Source organism: Mixophyes fleayi, chromosome 1 (assembly GCF_038048845.1).
Source record: "Mixophyes fleayi isolate aMixFle1 chromosome 1, aMixFle1.hap1, whole genome shotgun sequence".
In the NCBI taxonomy this organism is placed as follows: Eukaryota; Metazoa; Chordata; class Amphibia; order Anura; family Limnodynastidae; genus Mixophyes; species Mixophyes fleayi.
In genome coordinates this window covers 7,282,808-7,295,397 of record NC_134402.1, presented here as the reverse complement: position 1 = coordinate 7,295,397, position 12,590 = coordinate 7,282,808, and the positions used below count along the sequence as shown (strand labels likewise).

Below are 12,590 nucleotides of genomic sequence, written 5' to 3'. Positions count from 1 at the left end.
GACCTCTCTTTCTCCTCCTTCAAGGTACATTTCATCCTCCTCTTCCACCCAGCCCACCTTCATGTGACAGTTATCTACAATCCTCTTTCCTTCCCTTATCTTGGGGAACTTTAATACCCTTATAGAGAATATTACTGACCTTGCTGCATTCAAAATGATCTCCCTCTCCTATTTCCTTTATCTCTCTCAATGGACCTTCCCGCCCTCCCACCACAGTGGCCACTCATCATCATCATCATTTATTTATATAACGCCAACATATTCTGTAGCTATTTACAATTGGGACGAACACAGTAATCAGCAAACTGGGTAAAACAGACACAGAGGTGAGACAGCCCTGCTCTCAGGTTTATAATCTATGGGACAATGGGAGTTGGATACATAGGGATAAGTCTATATATTGTATTTCAGTACAATCAGATTGCAAAGCTAAAAACAAAAAATGAAATAAACAAAAAGGGATTAGTATGCTGTATGAACCGGTTACACAGCAATGTTTGTCAGAGGGCTATTGTCCTGCTCGGATTGTTTAACGGGTGGTAATAGGCATGCGTAGACCGGAAATGAAGATGGTGGTGGCCGGGACGGAGGGAGCTGTTGGCATTACCAGGTAAGAGCGCTGGGGATGGGGTGTGCAGCCCGATCACCCGGTGTGTGACAATACCCCCCTTTAAAGGTGGACACAGCACGTCTACTGCTAGGCTTCATGGGAAACTTCTCATGAAATTTTTCCAAAAATAAAGTTGCGTGAATGTCGGAGGCACACACCCAGGAGCGTCCCTCAGGGCGGAAGCCCTTCCAGTGCACCAGATACTTTAGACCACCCTTATAGTACTTGGAGTCCAAGATTTGCCTGAGTTCAAACTCCTCTTAATGATGAATTCTATCATCCGTGTAGCATGATACAGATGAAAAAAGATTAATAATCAAAAGTTTCAGCAGAGAAACATGGAAGGATTTAGAAATACGAAGAGAGGCAGGCAACTACAATTTAAAACAGACAGGACCAATGAACCGCAGAGCCAGTTTCATACATGGAACCTTGAAACGTATATTTTGGGTGGATAGCCACACCCTATCTGCGACTTTAAAGACAGGAAATATCTGTCGTTTCTTATTTGCCAACTGTTTGTAGCGAATGGAAGATTTCTTAAGCAGGAACCTGGGAGGGAGGGATGCAAATTTTGGAAGAGAAGGATGATATACATAGACCACAAAAAAGGCTGAAGTAGTGATAGATTCATGAAAAGCATTATTATGGGCAAATTCGGCCCAGGGTAGGAGGTCAACCCAGTTGTCTTGGTTGGCCGAAGAAAACATCCTGAGGTCTCTAAATCCTGGCTCACCCATTTGGTCTGCCTGTTGGATTGGGGGTGGTATGAAGAGAAATTTTTTTATTTAATTCCCAACAGTTTGCAGAGAGATCGCCAGAACTTAGACACAAACTGGATGCACTGGTCTGAGACTATATCGGCGGGACAGCCATGCAGACGAAACATCTACTTAACAAAATGAGATGCCAAAACCGGAGAGGAGGGAAGACCAGCCAGTGGGATGAAATGGGTCATTTTAGAAAACCGATCCACTACAACTCTTATAGTGGTATATTTCTTGCTGGGTGGAAGGTCTGTAATAAAGTCCATACTGATATGGTTCCTGTGGAATGAGTAACGGAAGTAGCTGACCGGAGGGAGCCCGGTGAGCAGACTTGTGTTAGGCGCAAATACCACAGGAGAAATAAAATTATTAACATTAGAGTGTAGGCTTAGTCAACAGTAGCCTTTTGACACCAATTTGATGGTTTTAAAGACCCCCGTGTGACCAGAGAAATGAGTACAATGGAAATGACTCAGGAGCTTTTTGCTGAGACCAGAGGAAAACAAAAGTCTTCCCAGGTGGAGGGGTTGGAGATTTGAGCACTGTGGAGGATATGAGACATTTGGGGTCCAGGATGGGACAAAAACGAGTATCCTCCGAAAAAATGTCCAAAGAAAATGCACAAGATCAGCCCTCTTGTTCTTCTCCCCTGGTTTGAAGGTTATGCGAAGGTCAAAACGAGAAAAGAAGAGTGACCACTGTGCTTGTCTGGGATTCAGACATTGTGCTGATTGGAGGTATAGAAGGTTTTTATGGTCAGTAAAAATGATAACTGGGTGTTGAGCACCCTCCAGAAGATAACGCCATTCGATAAGAGCTGCCTTCATGGCGAGTAATTCCTTGTTTCCAATGGCATAGTTCTTCTGCGCAGGAAGAAATTTCCTACAGAGAAAAACACAAAGATGAAACTGCCCTCAAGGTGACTTCTTCGAAAAGACTGCTTCTATGTCCACATTAGAGGCATCAATCTCCAGGAAGAACGTTAATGAGGTGTCAGGTTGTCTGAGGACAGGTGCAGACATGAAGGCGTTCTTAAGGAACTCAAAGGCCTCCAAGGCGTCTGTAGATCAAGATTTGGGATTAGAACCTTTCCAGGTAAGAGCAACGATAGGAGCCACAATAATGAAATAATCTTTGATGAAATGCCTGTAATAATTGGCGAATCCAAGGAACCGTTGAATAGGCTTGAGGACTAATGGTAGCGGCCACTCCAGAATTGATCTAATGTTATCAGGATCCATTCACAATAAAGATCCAGACACGATGTAACCTGGAAAGGTCTTTGATGAAATTCGAAAGATCACTTATCAAGTTTACAAAAGAGTTGGTTTAGGCGTAACCTGGAATGAAATTCTGCCACATGGAGGTGGTGAAAGGAAATATCTTTGGAGAAGATCAAAATATCATCAAGGTACACGACCACACATACATAGAGAAGGAATATTTCATTGAAAAAACTCTGAAAAACTGCCAGTGCATTGCACAGACTGAACGGCATTACAAGGTATTAGTAATGACCATCGCATGTATTAAACGCCATCTTCCATTCATCCCCTGCTTTTATTCTAATGACTTTATAGTCTCCACGAAGATCTAATTTGGTGAAGACTTTGGCTCCTTTGATACGGTCAAGCGGTTTTTGATGGTTATGGCATTGAGACCCCGATAGTCAATACACGGCATCAAGGAGCCGTCTTTCTTCTTCACAAAGAAGAACCCCGCTCCGGGGCAAGGAAGAAGGTCTGATGAAGCCTCATTGAAGATTTTCTTTAATGTATTCAGACATGGACCGAGTCCCAGGTAAAAACAGGGGGTATACCCGGCCTCTGGAAGGAGTCTTCCCTGGCTGAAGTTCAGTGGGACAGTCCCATGATCAATGAAGGGGCAAATGCTTCGAACGGATTTTATCAAAGACGTCCAAGAATGAATGATATTGTTCGGGCAACCAATCGATGGTGATAATAGAAACAGGAACCTGAAGTAAAGTAAAGTAAGTGAAATAAAATTCACAGCTGCTTCTGAATCTAAGAGAGCATAGATGTGAATGGTACCCTAAGGCTATAGAGAATGACAGAAAAGGAGCAGATTTTAGGATTTTCAAGAGTGGGAGAGGTTTTAGAGAGGCCTCATCTGAACTCTCTGGAGCAGGTTAGGGCTTGGCATTTCCTGATCTTTGGGACAGACATTCAGCAGATGACCAGGATCCACGCAGTACAAGCACAATTTATTATTGAGTCTCCTGTCACGTTCTTCCGGAGTCAGACGAGAACGTCCTATTTGCATGGGCTCATCCTCCAACACTGGATGAAGAAAGCAAGAAGCTAACTTGACCGCATGGCACCGGGAACTATCTCTCTCGGAAGATCTTTCAAAAAAGTGGAGGTTCACACGATTACATAACAAAATCATAGCGTCCAAGGTGGTTAGAAGTTCCTGCGAGGCAAGGGCGTCTGATCGCCCGGCGTGTGACACCTGAGCATAGATGAGAAATTGGAAGAATGTTTGTTTTGCAGTGTCCAGAGCATTGCGATAGGAGTGATAGACAGAAGTATATGTAAAGAAATCATTAGAGGTACAAAATTTACACCAGTAATGTTCTGCTTTATGGGAAAGTTTTTAAAGATTTTGTGTTACTTTAGTGTGCCACAGCTGACATTGGAGTAGACATGTAGTATGAAGAGTCGCTGGAGTTAATTTGATACTTGATCAAAGGCTGTTGATCTGGACTTTTTCACCTCTGAACAGTCTCTGATTTAACAATTCACCATTCCCTCTCTTTGACCACCATCTCCAATCTTTAAAAATCTCTCCACCCTTCTCACCTTCCCCATCTCCTAAAGTTACTCTCTCCAGGTGTAACCTGGACATCATTGATCCTACCAAGTTTACCTCCTTTCTTGTCTTATCCCCTCCCCCACCCACCACCCCCTTACCACTGCACTTCACTCTGTCAGCCAGACTGTCAATAACTTTACCAGTACCCTCCTCAATATTGGCACTCCAAACTGACCCACTCTCTTCATAATCATGGAACAGCTCTGAAGGAAATCACACATTCATGCTTCTTCCTTCACTTCAAGTTCATTCTCTCCTGTTACATTTCTCCCCTATCATTCACTAAACAGTCACAGTCCTTCAAATCTCACATTTCCTCTCAACCCTCCAACCACCAAGGCTTCTTTGCCACCTTCAACTCCCTGCTTTCCCCTCTCCCACTCTCCTCCTCACTCTCTGCCATCAACTTTTCTACACACTACACCTCCAAAACTGAGTACATACGTCACAACATGAGTCCCCTCTCAGTCTACACTTTTCCCTTACCTACCCACCTTATCCCCTCTCCCAGCCTCCTCTTTGGATTATCTCTATCCCTGCTCTAGACTATCACCCTGCTTGCAAAGCAGCCCACCTTCTTTTCCTTCACTCTGATATCTGATTAAGTTCTACAGTCTTCTATCACCCACTCCCTCCTCCACTTGCCCACTTGACCACATCAGCTCTAATCTCCTCTCCTCCCTCTCTCTTGAGGCCTGCTCTCACCTTGCCCACTTATTCAACCTAATTCTCCTTTCAGGTACCTTCCCCTCCTCCCTTAAACATGCTCTTCTCTCAACTTTCTCAAAATACATCACTTGAGCCTTCCTCCTTCAAAAATGACAACCCTATATTCCTTCTTCATTTTGTATCCAAACTTCTTGAATGGGATATGTACAACCATCTCACCTCCTTTCTCTCATTTCACTCCCTTCTTGACTCACTCCAATCTGAATTTTGCTCCCTCCACTCTACCAAAAATTCCATCACTAAGGTCACTACCTTCTCCTTGCTAAGTGTAAGGGACAACTTTTATACATCTTGACCTCTCTGTTGCCTTTGATACGGTTTACTACTCCATCCTTTTGCAAAGACTCCAATCGATAGGTCTCTGTAATGCAGTCCTCTCCTGGTTTTCTTATTATATCACCAACTGTTCCCTATCAATCTCTACACATGTTTCGACTTCCACACTCTTTCTTTACCTGTTGAAGTTTACCAAATTTCCATTATTGGCTCCCAGCTCTTCTCCCTCAACATCTCCTTCTTTGGCGAACTTATCAGCTCATTTTGCATCCACTACCACTTATATGATGATGACAGCCAAATCTATCTTTCATCCCTTAACCTCCTTATGTATAATGTTTCCTGCTGGCTCTCGGCCATCTCATCTGGGACGTTCCAGAGTTTTCTTAAACTCATATGTCCAAGACTGTAACAATTGTCTACACTCTACCCCCCTTCAAGGCTTCTCTACCCCCCTTCTTTCCGTTGATAACACTAATTTCTTTTCTACCCTACCTAGATGTAATCCTCTCCTTCAAATCTCACATTTAGTCCCTCTCAAAATCCTGCCACCTCCACCCCTGGAATATATATATAATCAATATAATAAATTCCATCAAATCTCTTTTTCACTCCCTTGTAATCTTGATCAATGTAGAGATGGGCGGGTCTGGTTCTCCGAGAACCGAACCCACCCGAACTTTGGGTATCCGAGTACCGAGCTGAGCAGCTCGGTACTCTCCCGCCCGTTCCGAATCCAAATCGAGACCGAACGTCATCGTGACGTCGTCGGATCTCGGGGCTCGGTTCTCGCGATACTTCAACTTTATAAATACACGCCTCCACAGAAATCCATCGCCATTTGACAGAGGGAGAGAGCAGGGTGTAGTCATAGGCTGATTAGAGCAGGGACAGAGAATACAATATTGTTCTTGCAATTGCTCTAACCAAAATCACTAATGCAGAGGGGAGGATAGAGGTTTATTATTTTTTCTTAATATTTGGCACTCCCCAGCGATTTTGGGGTGTCCCTCATAATTGTGCATAAATATTTCTGGCTGTCAAAAGTCATATCTGTCAGCAGTATCTACTAACTAATTTTTAGCACTCCTCAGTGCTTTTGGGGTGTCCTCCCTAATTGTGCATTAATATTTCTGGCTGTCAAAAGTCATATCTGTCAGCAGTATCTACTAAATAATTTTTAGCACTCCTCAGTGCTTTTGGGGTGTCCTCCCTAATTGTGCATTAATATTTCTGGCTGTCAAAAGTCATATCTGTCAGCAGTATCTACTAAATAATTTTTAGCACTCCTCAGTGCTTTTGGGGTGTCCTCCCTAATTGTGCACTAATATTTCTGGCTGTCAAAAGTCATATCTGTCAGCAGTATCTACCAAATAATTTTTAGCCCTCCCCAGTGGTTTGCGCTCAGAATGGATTCAAAGCAGTCCACATATGATCAGAATGAGCAACCAGGTTCTGTCACCAGTCCTGATGTTAGTGTTCCCAGTATGTCATCTGGCCAAGGCGATGTCAAACAATAGAGTGTTTCCAAAATAGTGCAAAAAACAAAAACCCCAAAAAAATTTACTGTATTGAAGCGTAAAAGAAATGTAAATGAGCAAAAGTTAAGTGACGATAAAAAAAATTTTGCAAGCATGCCATTCTACACACGCAGTGGCAAAGATAGAATGAGGCCTTCACCTTTGGCTATTAGTGGCAGATCCCAAAAAGTTACCCAGCCTACAATTGGTGCACAACTACTGTTACGCGTCAAAGCCGAGCTGCAAGATAACAGTGAGGCATTAGAGGAGAATGTTTGCTCTGATTCACAAATGACAACAATCCCTGTGGAGAGTCCATCCAACAGTGGGATGTCTAATCGTGAGCATTCTGCTGATGTGTGCCTTAATAGCCCGAGTGTAGCCGGTGATACTCAAATTGAGGATGCCACTTTGGAATTAGAAGAGGATGAGGGGGAAATTTGTGTAGGCGACGAGGGCGCTAATGAGGATGTTGATGAGGATGAGGTTGTTTGTGTAAGTCCTGCACCAGTGGCAGCAGTTCTGGCACGTGACAAGAAAAAGGCCATTGTCATGCCTGGGCATAGAACAAAAAAATCCACTTCTTATGTGTGGAATTATTTCTACCCAAATCCAGACAACAATTGTATAGCCATTTGTAGTGTATGTGAAGCCACCGTCAGTCGAGGGAGGGACCTTAACCATCTTGGAACCTCGTCTATGTTACGCCATTTAACGAGAGTTCATGGCAAAGTGTTGGGAAAAGCTGAAAGTTCTTCCCAAAAAAATACAAGCACTCCATCATCAGCTAGGACCCTCCGCTCACCGACATCCCGACGGCTACAAAATACACCCACCACACCATCCTCATCAATGTCCTCAGTAGCGCTCGGAGTTAGCCCGGCATCCCACTTAAGGCTGGATGACTCCTGCACTATTATTGATTCCTCTGAAGAAAGCGTTAGTCCCACTGCTGCTGCTGTTGCTGCTGCTGGGGGTGAATCGTCATCCCAGAGGCAGGTCAAGAAATTTATCCTTAAGGGTAGGGTGTCATAGACAGAGTGACCCCAAACTGACTTTGTCCATTTCTCATAATATTGTACAGTCTATAACGGCTGGATTTTTTGGTATTTTATACAAGTGGAGGGGGGCCTAGAGATACAGAAACCAAACTGGCTTTCTCCATGTCAATTAATATTATACAGTCTATAACGGCTGAATTTTTTTGTATTTTTGACAAGTGGAGGGGGCCTATAGAGGCAGAAAGCAAACTGCCTTTTTCCATTTCTTTACATATTTAACTATAAGTGTAGGGTGTAATATACATCCAAAGACGATGGCTGCATTGCCAATATGCATAGATGGAGAGGAAGACAATCTGTTTTGTGTGTAGAATAAATGAAGGTCTACCAACGAAGAATTAAACTGTTTTTTTGATGATTTATTACCTCAACAATTAGATTACTTATCTCTAAAACAGTTGGAGCACTAAATTGGGTTATTTTAGGCCCAAAAACATTGATTTTCAAACAAAACCAAACAAAACCAAAACACGCAATGGCGGTTTTGCAAAACCAAAACCAAAACACGACGGTAATCCAGATCCAAAACCGAATCCAAAACCAAACACGGGGGTCAGTGACCATCTCTAGATCAATGTAACCTCTTTCTCGTGTTGCTCTTCAAAATTTGCAACTCACTCCCACACCAATCAGACTATCCACTAGTATCCAAGACTTTTAACACACCTTAAAAACTCATCTTTTCATCAAAGCCTGCCAGCCCTCATCCTAACACATCCCCTGCTGCCCTCTCACGCTTACTCACCCACTCTTTATCACCCATTTTGTGTCTGCCCCTTCTATCTAGACTGTAAGCGATCATGATCAGGGCCCTCTTACCTTGTGTTTTCCTCTCTTCCCTATCATAGCTATTGTTACACCTATGTTAATCTTTTCCTGCCTTGTCTTATTCATCATCTCTTGCCCTGATTGTTGCACCCATGGTTGCTTTATACTAGTATGATAACTGCTCAGTCCCCATGTACTATGAAACTTATTTCTGTTTGCTCATCATGTAATTGCTAGTTGTTGTGCCCTATTATGTCACTCATTGCTGTAGTGGCTTGAGTTTTGTATACATCCATTCATCAATATGGTCACATTGTACATATATGTTCAGCTTTAACTAAGTCTAAAAGTGTAATAGTTGTTTTTGTTTGAGGTTTTCAATGTAGTGTTATTATAGCAGTATAGAACCCTTAGTATTAGGATAAATACAGAATCATCATCACCATTTATTTATATAGCGCCACTAATTCCGCAGCGCTGTACAGAGAACTCACTCACATCAGTCCCTGCCCCATTGGGGCTACCAGTCTAAATTTCCTAACATACACACATGCACACACACACAGATACAGACAGACAGACAGACAGACAGACAGACTAGGGTCAATTTGTTAGCAGCCAATTAACCTACCAGTATGTTTTTGGAGTGTGGGAGGAAACCGGAGCACCTGGAGGAAACCCACGCAAACACAAGGAGAACATACAAACTTCTTACAGATAAGGTCATGGTTGGGAATTGAACTCATGACCCCAGTGCTAACCACTATGCCACCGTGCTGCCCCAGAATAAAGATGTCTTGGTGTTTGCAGTTTTCCAGAGAAGCAAATTTAGATACAATAAGAAACTTACAGTTAGGATCCCTCTTTTAGTGTCTGTGGAGCTGTGTTCCTATGTGCATGTGCTGGCTGTATTTAGCTTTTTCCTTCCACTTCAGGGGTGGGAGGCACTTGTAAATCAATAATAGAAATAAATGAGACAACGTGGGAGTATTATGTTTTAACAGAACACATTTTTGCTTTATTCATTTTTTAGATAGTGAAAGCTGCAATAAATGTCCTGATGATGAATGGCCCAATGAGAAGAAAGCCGCATGTGTCCCCAGGATAACAGAATTTCTATCATACAAGACGGACACAATTGCTATAGTTTTTTCTGCAATATCTGTGCTATTTTTTATCTTGACTGTCTATATAATCAGAATATTTGTTTCATTCCGGGACACTCCCATAGTAAAAGCCAATAATAGAAACCTTAGCTTCATTCTTCTCATCTCCCTCCAGCTGAGTTTACTCTGTGTCTTTCTGTTCATCGGTCGTCCAGTGGATATCACCTGCATGTTACGGCAAATTTCATTTGGAATAATTTTCTCTGTTGCTTTATCTTCTATCCTGGCCAAGACAATCATGGTTTACATCGCTTTCAAAGCCACCAGACCTGGAAGCTATTGGAGAAAATGGCTGGGTATTAAACTGCCAAATTCTGTTGTGTTGATCTGTTCATCTGTTCAAGTTCTCATCAGTGCTATTTGGTTGTCAGTTTCTCCTCCTTTTCAAAAGTTTGATTCTTACCCTGGGATGATCATCATTCAGTGTAATGAGGGTTCTGTCCTTGCCTTTTATGTCATGTTGGGTTACATGGGGTTCCTGGCAGCTGTGAGTTTTGGTCTAGCTTTCATGGTGAGGACATTACCTGACATCTTTAATGAGGCCAAATACATCACGTTCAGCATGTTGGTGTTCTGCAGTGTTTGGGTCTGTGCCATACCTGCCTATCTGAGCAGTAATGGGAAGCACATGGTCACTGTAGAGATTTTTGCCATTTTGGCTTCTGGTATTGGAATATTATGCTGTATATTCTTTCCTAAATGCTACAATATTCTACTGAGACCTGAAATGAACAGTAAAAGACATTTGTTAGAGAAACCTTATTCATAAAAGTATTCATTACTTTGCAATAGAAAGTAATGTTTTGCTTTATTGTCTGGTGCAAATCAATAATTGTTTTAAACAATATATAATTTAAAGAAACAATTACCGTTAATGTTTTCTATATGCATGCTATTAAAATTAAATTTTAACTCAAGTATAAAATGTAATAATGTGTCCTCAGTATTCAATAAGGGTTAAACCTGATGAATATTTTCTGTGATCTCACAACAGAAGTTCCACAGATGAAGTATTTTACAGTGAGTCTACAAAAAAGGAAAAACATTAAGAATCATAAGCTGAAATAATTGCTCCTATAATGTTATGAAGGTCTGACTCCATGGAGAAGAGAACTGCACAAGTTACACATAAAAGAAGCAGCTGCCACTATTGTCCTCTCCCTCCCTCCTGAAAAACCACAAAAACCTAACCAGAATACAGCGCTATTATTATTATTATCTTTGACTTATAAGGCGCCACAAAGGGTCCGCAGCGCCGTACATTACATACACAGAAAACAGAACCAAGACACAACATGATACACAAATATATACAAACACAGGTGACAGGGTAAAGCAAATCAGATTATATCTGACAGATAGTGAAATGGATAGTGAAATGGATAGTGAAATGGATAGTAGAAATCAGCAAGAAGAAGGCTGAAGATTAATAAAACAGGGAAAACATGGCTAGCAAAGCAGGCCAAGAGGTATAGAGGGTGAAGGAAAAGTAGAAGGAGCACACAAGGAAAGAGGGCCCTGCTCATGAGTACTAACAACCTAAAGGGAGGGGGAGACACATAAAGGGTGGTACTAACTAGGGGAGAGAGCCAGGACAAGAAAGTTAGGAGGACTGATAGTCTTGAATAAAGAAATGAATCTTAACGGCACGCTTGAAGCCTCTGAGAGTAGATGCTAACCTGATGGAATGTGGAAGATCGTTCCACAGCAGGGGAGCAGCCCAGGCAAAGTCCTGAAGACGAGAGTGAGAGGAGGTGATCAGTGAAGCAGTGAGGCGGCGGTCAGAGGAAGAGCGGAGGGGGCGGGTAGGAGTGTAGGTAGAGATGAGATTGGAGATGTAGGGAGGGGAAGACTGCTAAGAGCTTGAAAGGTGAGGGTAAGGAGTTTAAGTTTAATTCTGTAGGGTCAGGGGAGCCAATGTAGTGACTGTTGGAGAGAGACCGCAGAGATAGAGCGGCGGGAGAAAAAAATTAGGCGGGCAGCAGCATTGAGGATAGACTTAAGAGGGTCAAGGTGAGAATCAGGTAGGCCAGAGAGAAGAAGGTTACAGTAGTCAAGGCGAGAGATAATAAGCAAGTGAACAAGGGTTTTCGTGGCTTCCGTGGTGAGAGAGGGAGGTATCTTAGATATATTCCAAAGGTAGAAGAAACAGGATTTAGAGAGGGACAGAATGTGAGGCTTAAATGAGAGGGAAGAATCAAGGATGACCCCAAGGCATCGGACTTGGGGGACAGAAACGAGGGTAGTGTTATTAACAGAAATAGAGAGGGGGGGAGGTAGGAGAGTCCTGGCAGGGGGGGAAGACTATAAACTCTGTCTTGGAAATATTGAGTTTAAGGAAGCGTTGGGACATCCAAGATGAGAAGGCCGAGAGACAGAAGGAGACACGAGACAGAAGGGAAGGGGAGAGGTCAGGGGATGAAAGATAGATTTGGGTATCATCAGCATAGAGGTGGTACTGGAGGCCAAAGGAGTGGATGAGGACACCAAGGGAGGAAGTGTAGAGGGAGAAAAGCAGGGGGCCAAGAACGGAGCCGTGAGGAACGCCAACGGGTAGGGGAAGAGGGGGTAGAAACATGAGTAGAGACTGAGAAGGAGCGGTTGGTGAGGTAAGAGGAAAACCAGGACAGGACAGTGTTACATAGGCCTAAAGATTTGAGAGTTTGCAAAAGTAGTGCGTGGTCAACGGTATCGAAGGCAGGAGAGAGGTCAAGGAGGATTAGAAGGGAGTAGTGTCTATTGGATTTAGCGAGGAGAAGGTCATTAGTGACCTTAGTGAGGGCAGTTTCAGTGGAGTGGAGGGGGCGAAAACCATATTGGAGCGTGTCAAGTAGTGAGTGAGAGGAAAGAAAGGAGGT

At 42.9% G+C, this 12,590-nt stretch overlaps 1 protein-coding gene across 1 annotated transcript; it reads left to right on the top strand.

Annotated features, from left to right (window-relative positions):
• Positions 1-563: 563 nt before the first annotated feature.
• On the top strand, positions 564-10,501 carry LOC142110997 (vomeronasal type-2 receptor 26-like). The gene is made up of 2 exons (XM_075193790.1): positions 564-610; positions 9,766-10,501. The coding sequence occupies exons 1-2, from the start codon at positions 564-566 to the stop codon at positions 10,499-10,501; spliced, it is 783 nt and encodes a 260-aa protein (XP_075049891.1).
• The last annotated feature ends 2,089 nt before the right edge of the window (positions 10,502-12,590 follow it).

Coding starts and splice junctions, on each gene's coding strand:
- LOC142110997 (XM_075193790.1), top strand. CDS start 564: ATGAAGATGGTGGTGGCCGGGACGGAGGGAGCTGTTGGCATTACCAG. Junction 611..9,765: donor GGAGCTGTTGGCATTACCAG/GTAAGAGCGCTG, acceptor CTATATAATCAG/AATATTTGTTTCATTCCGGG.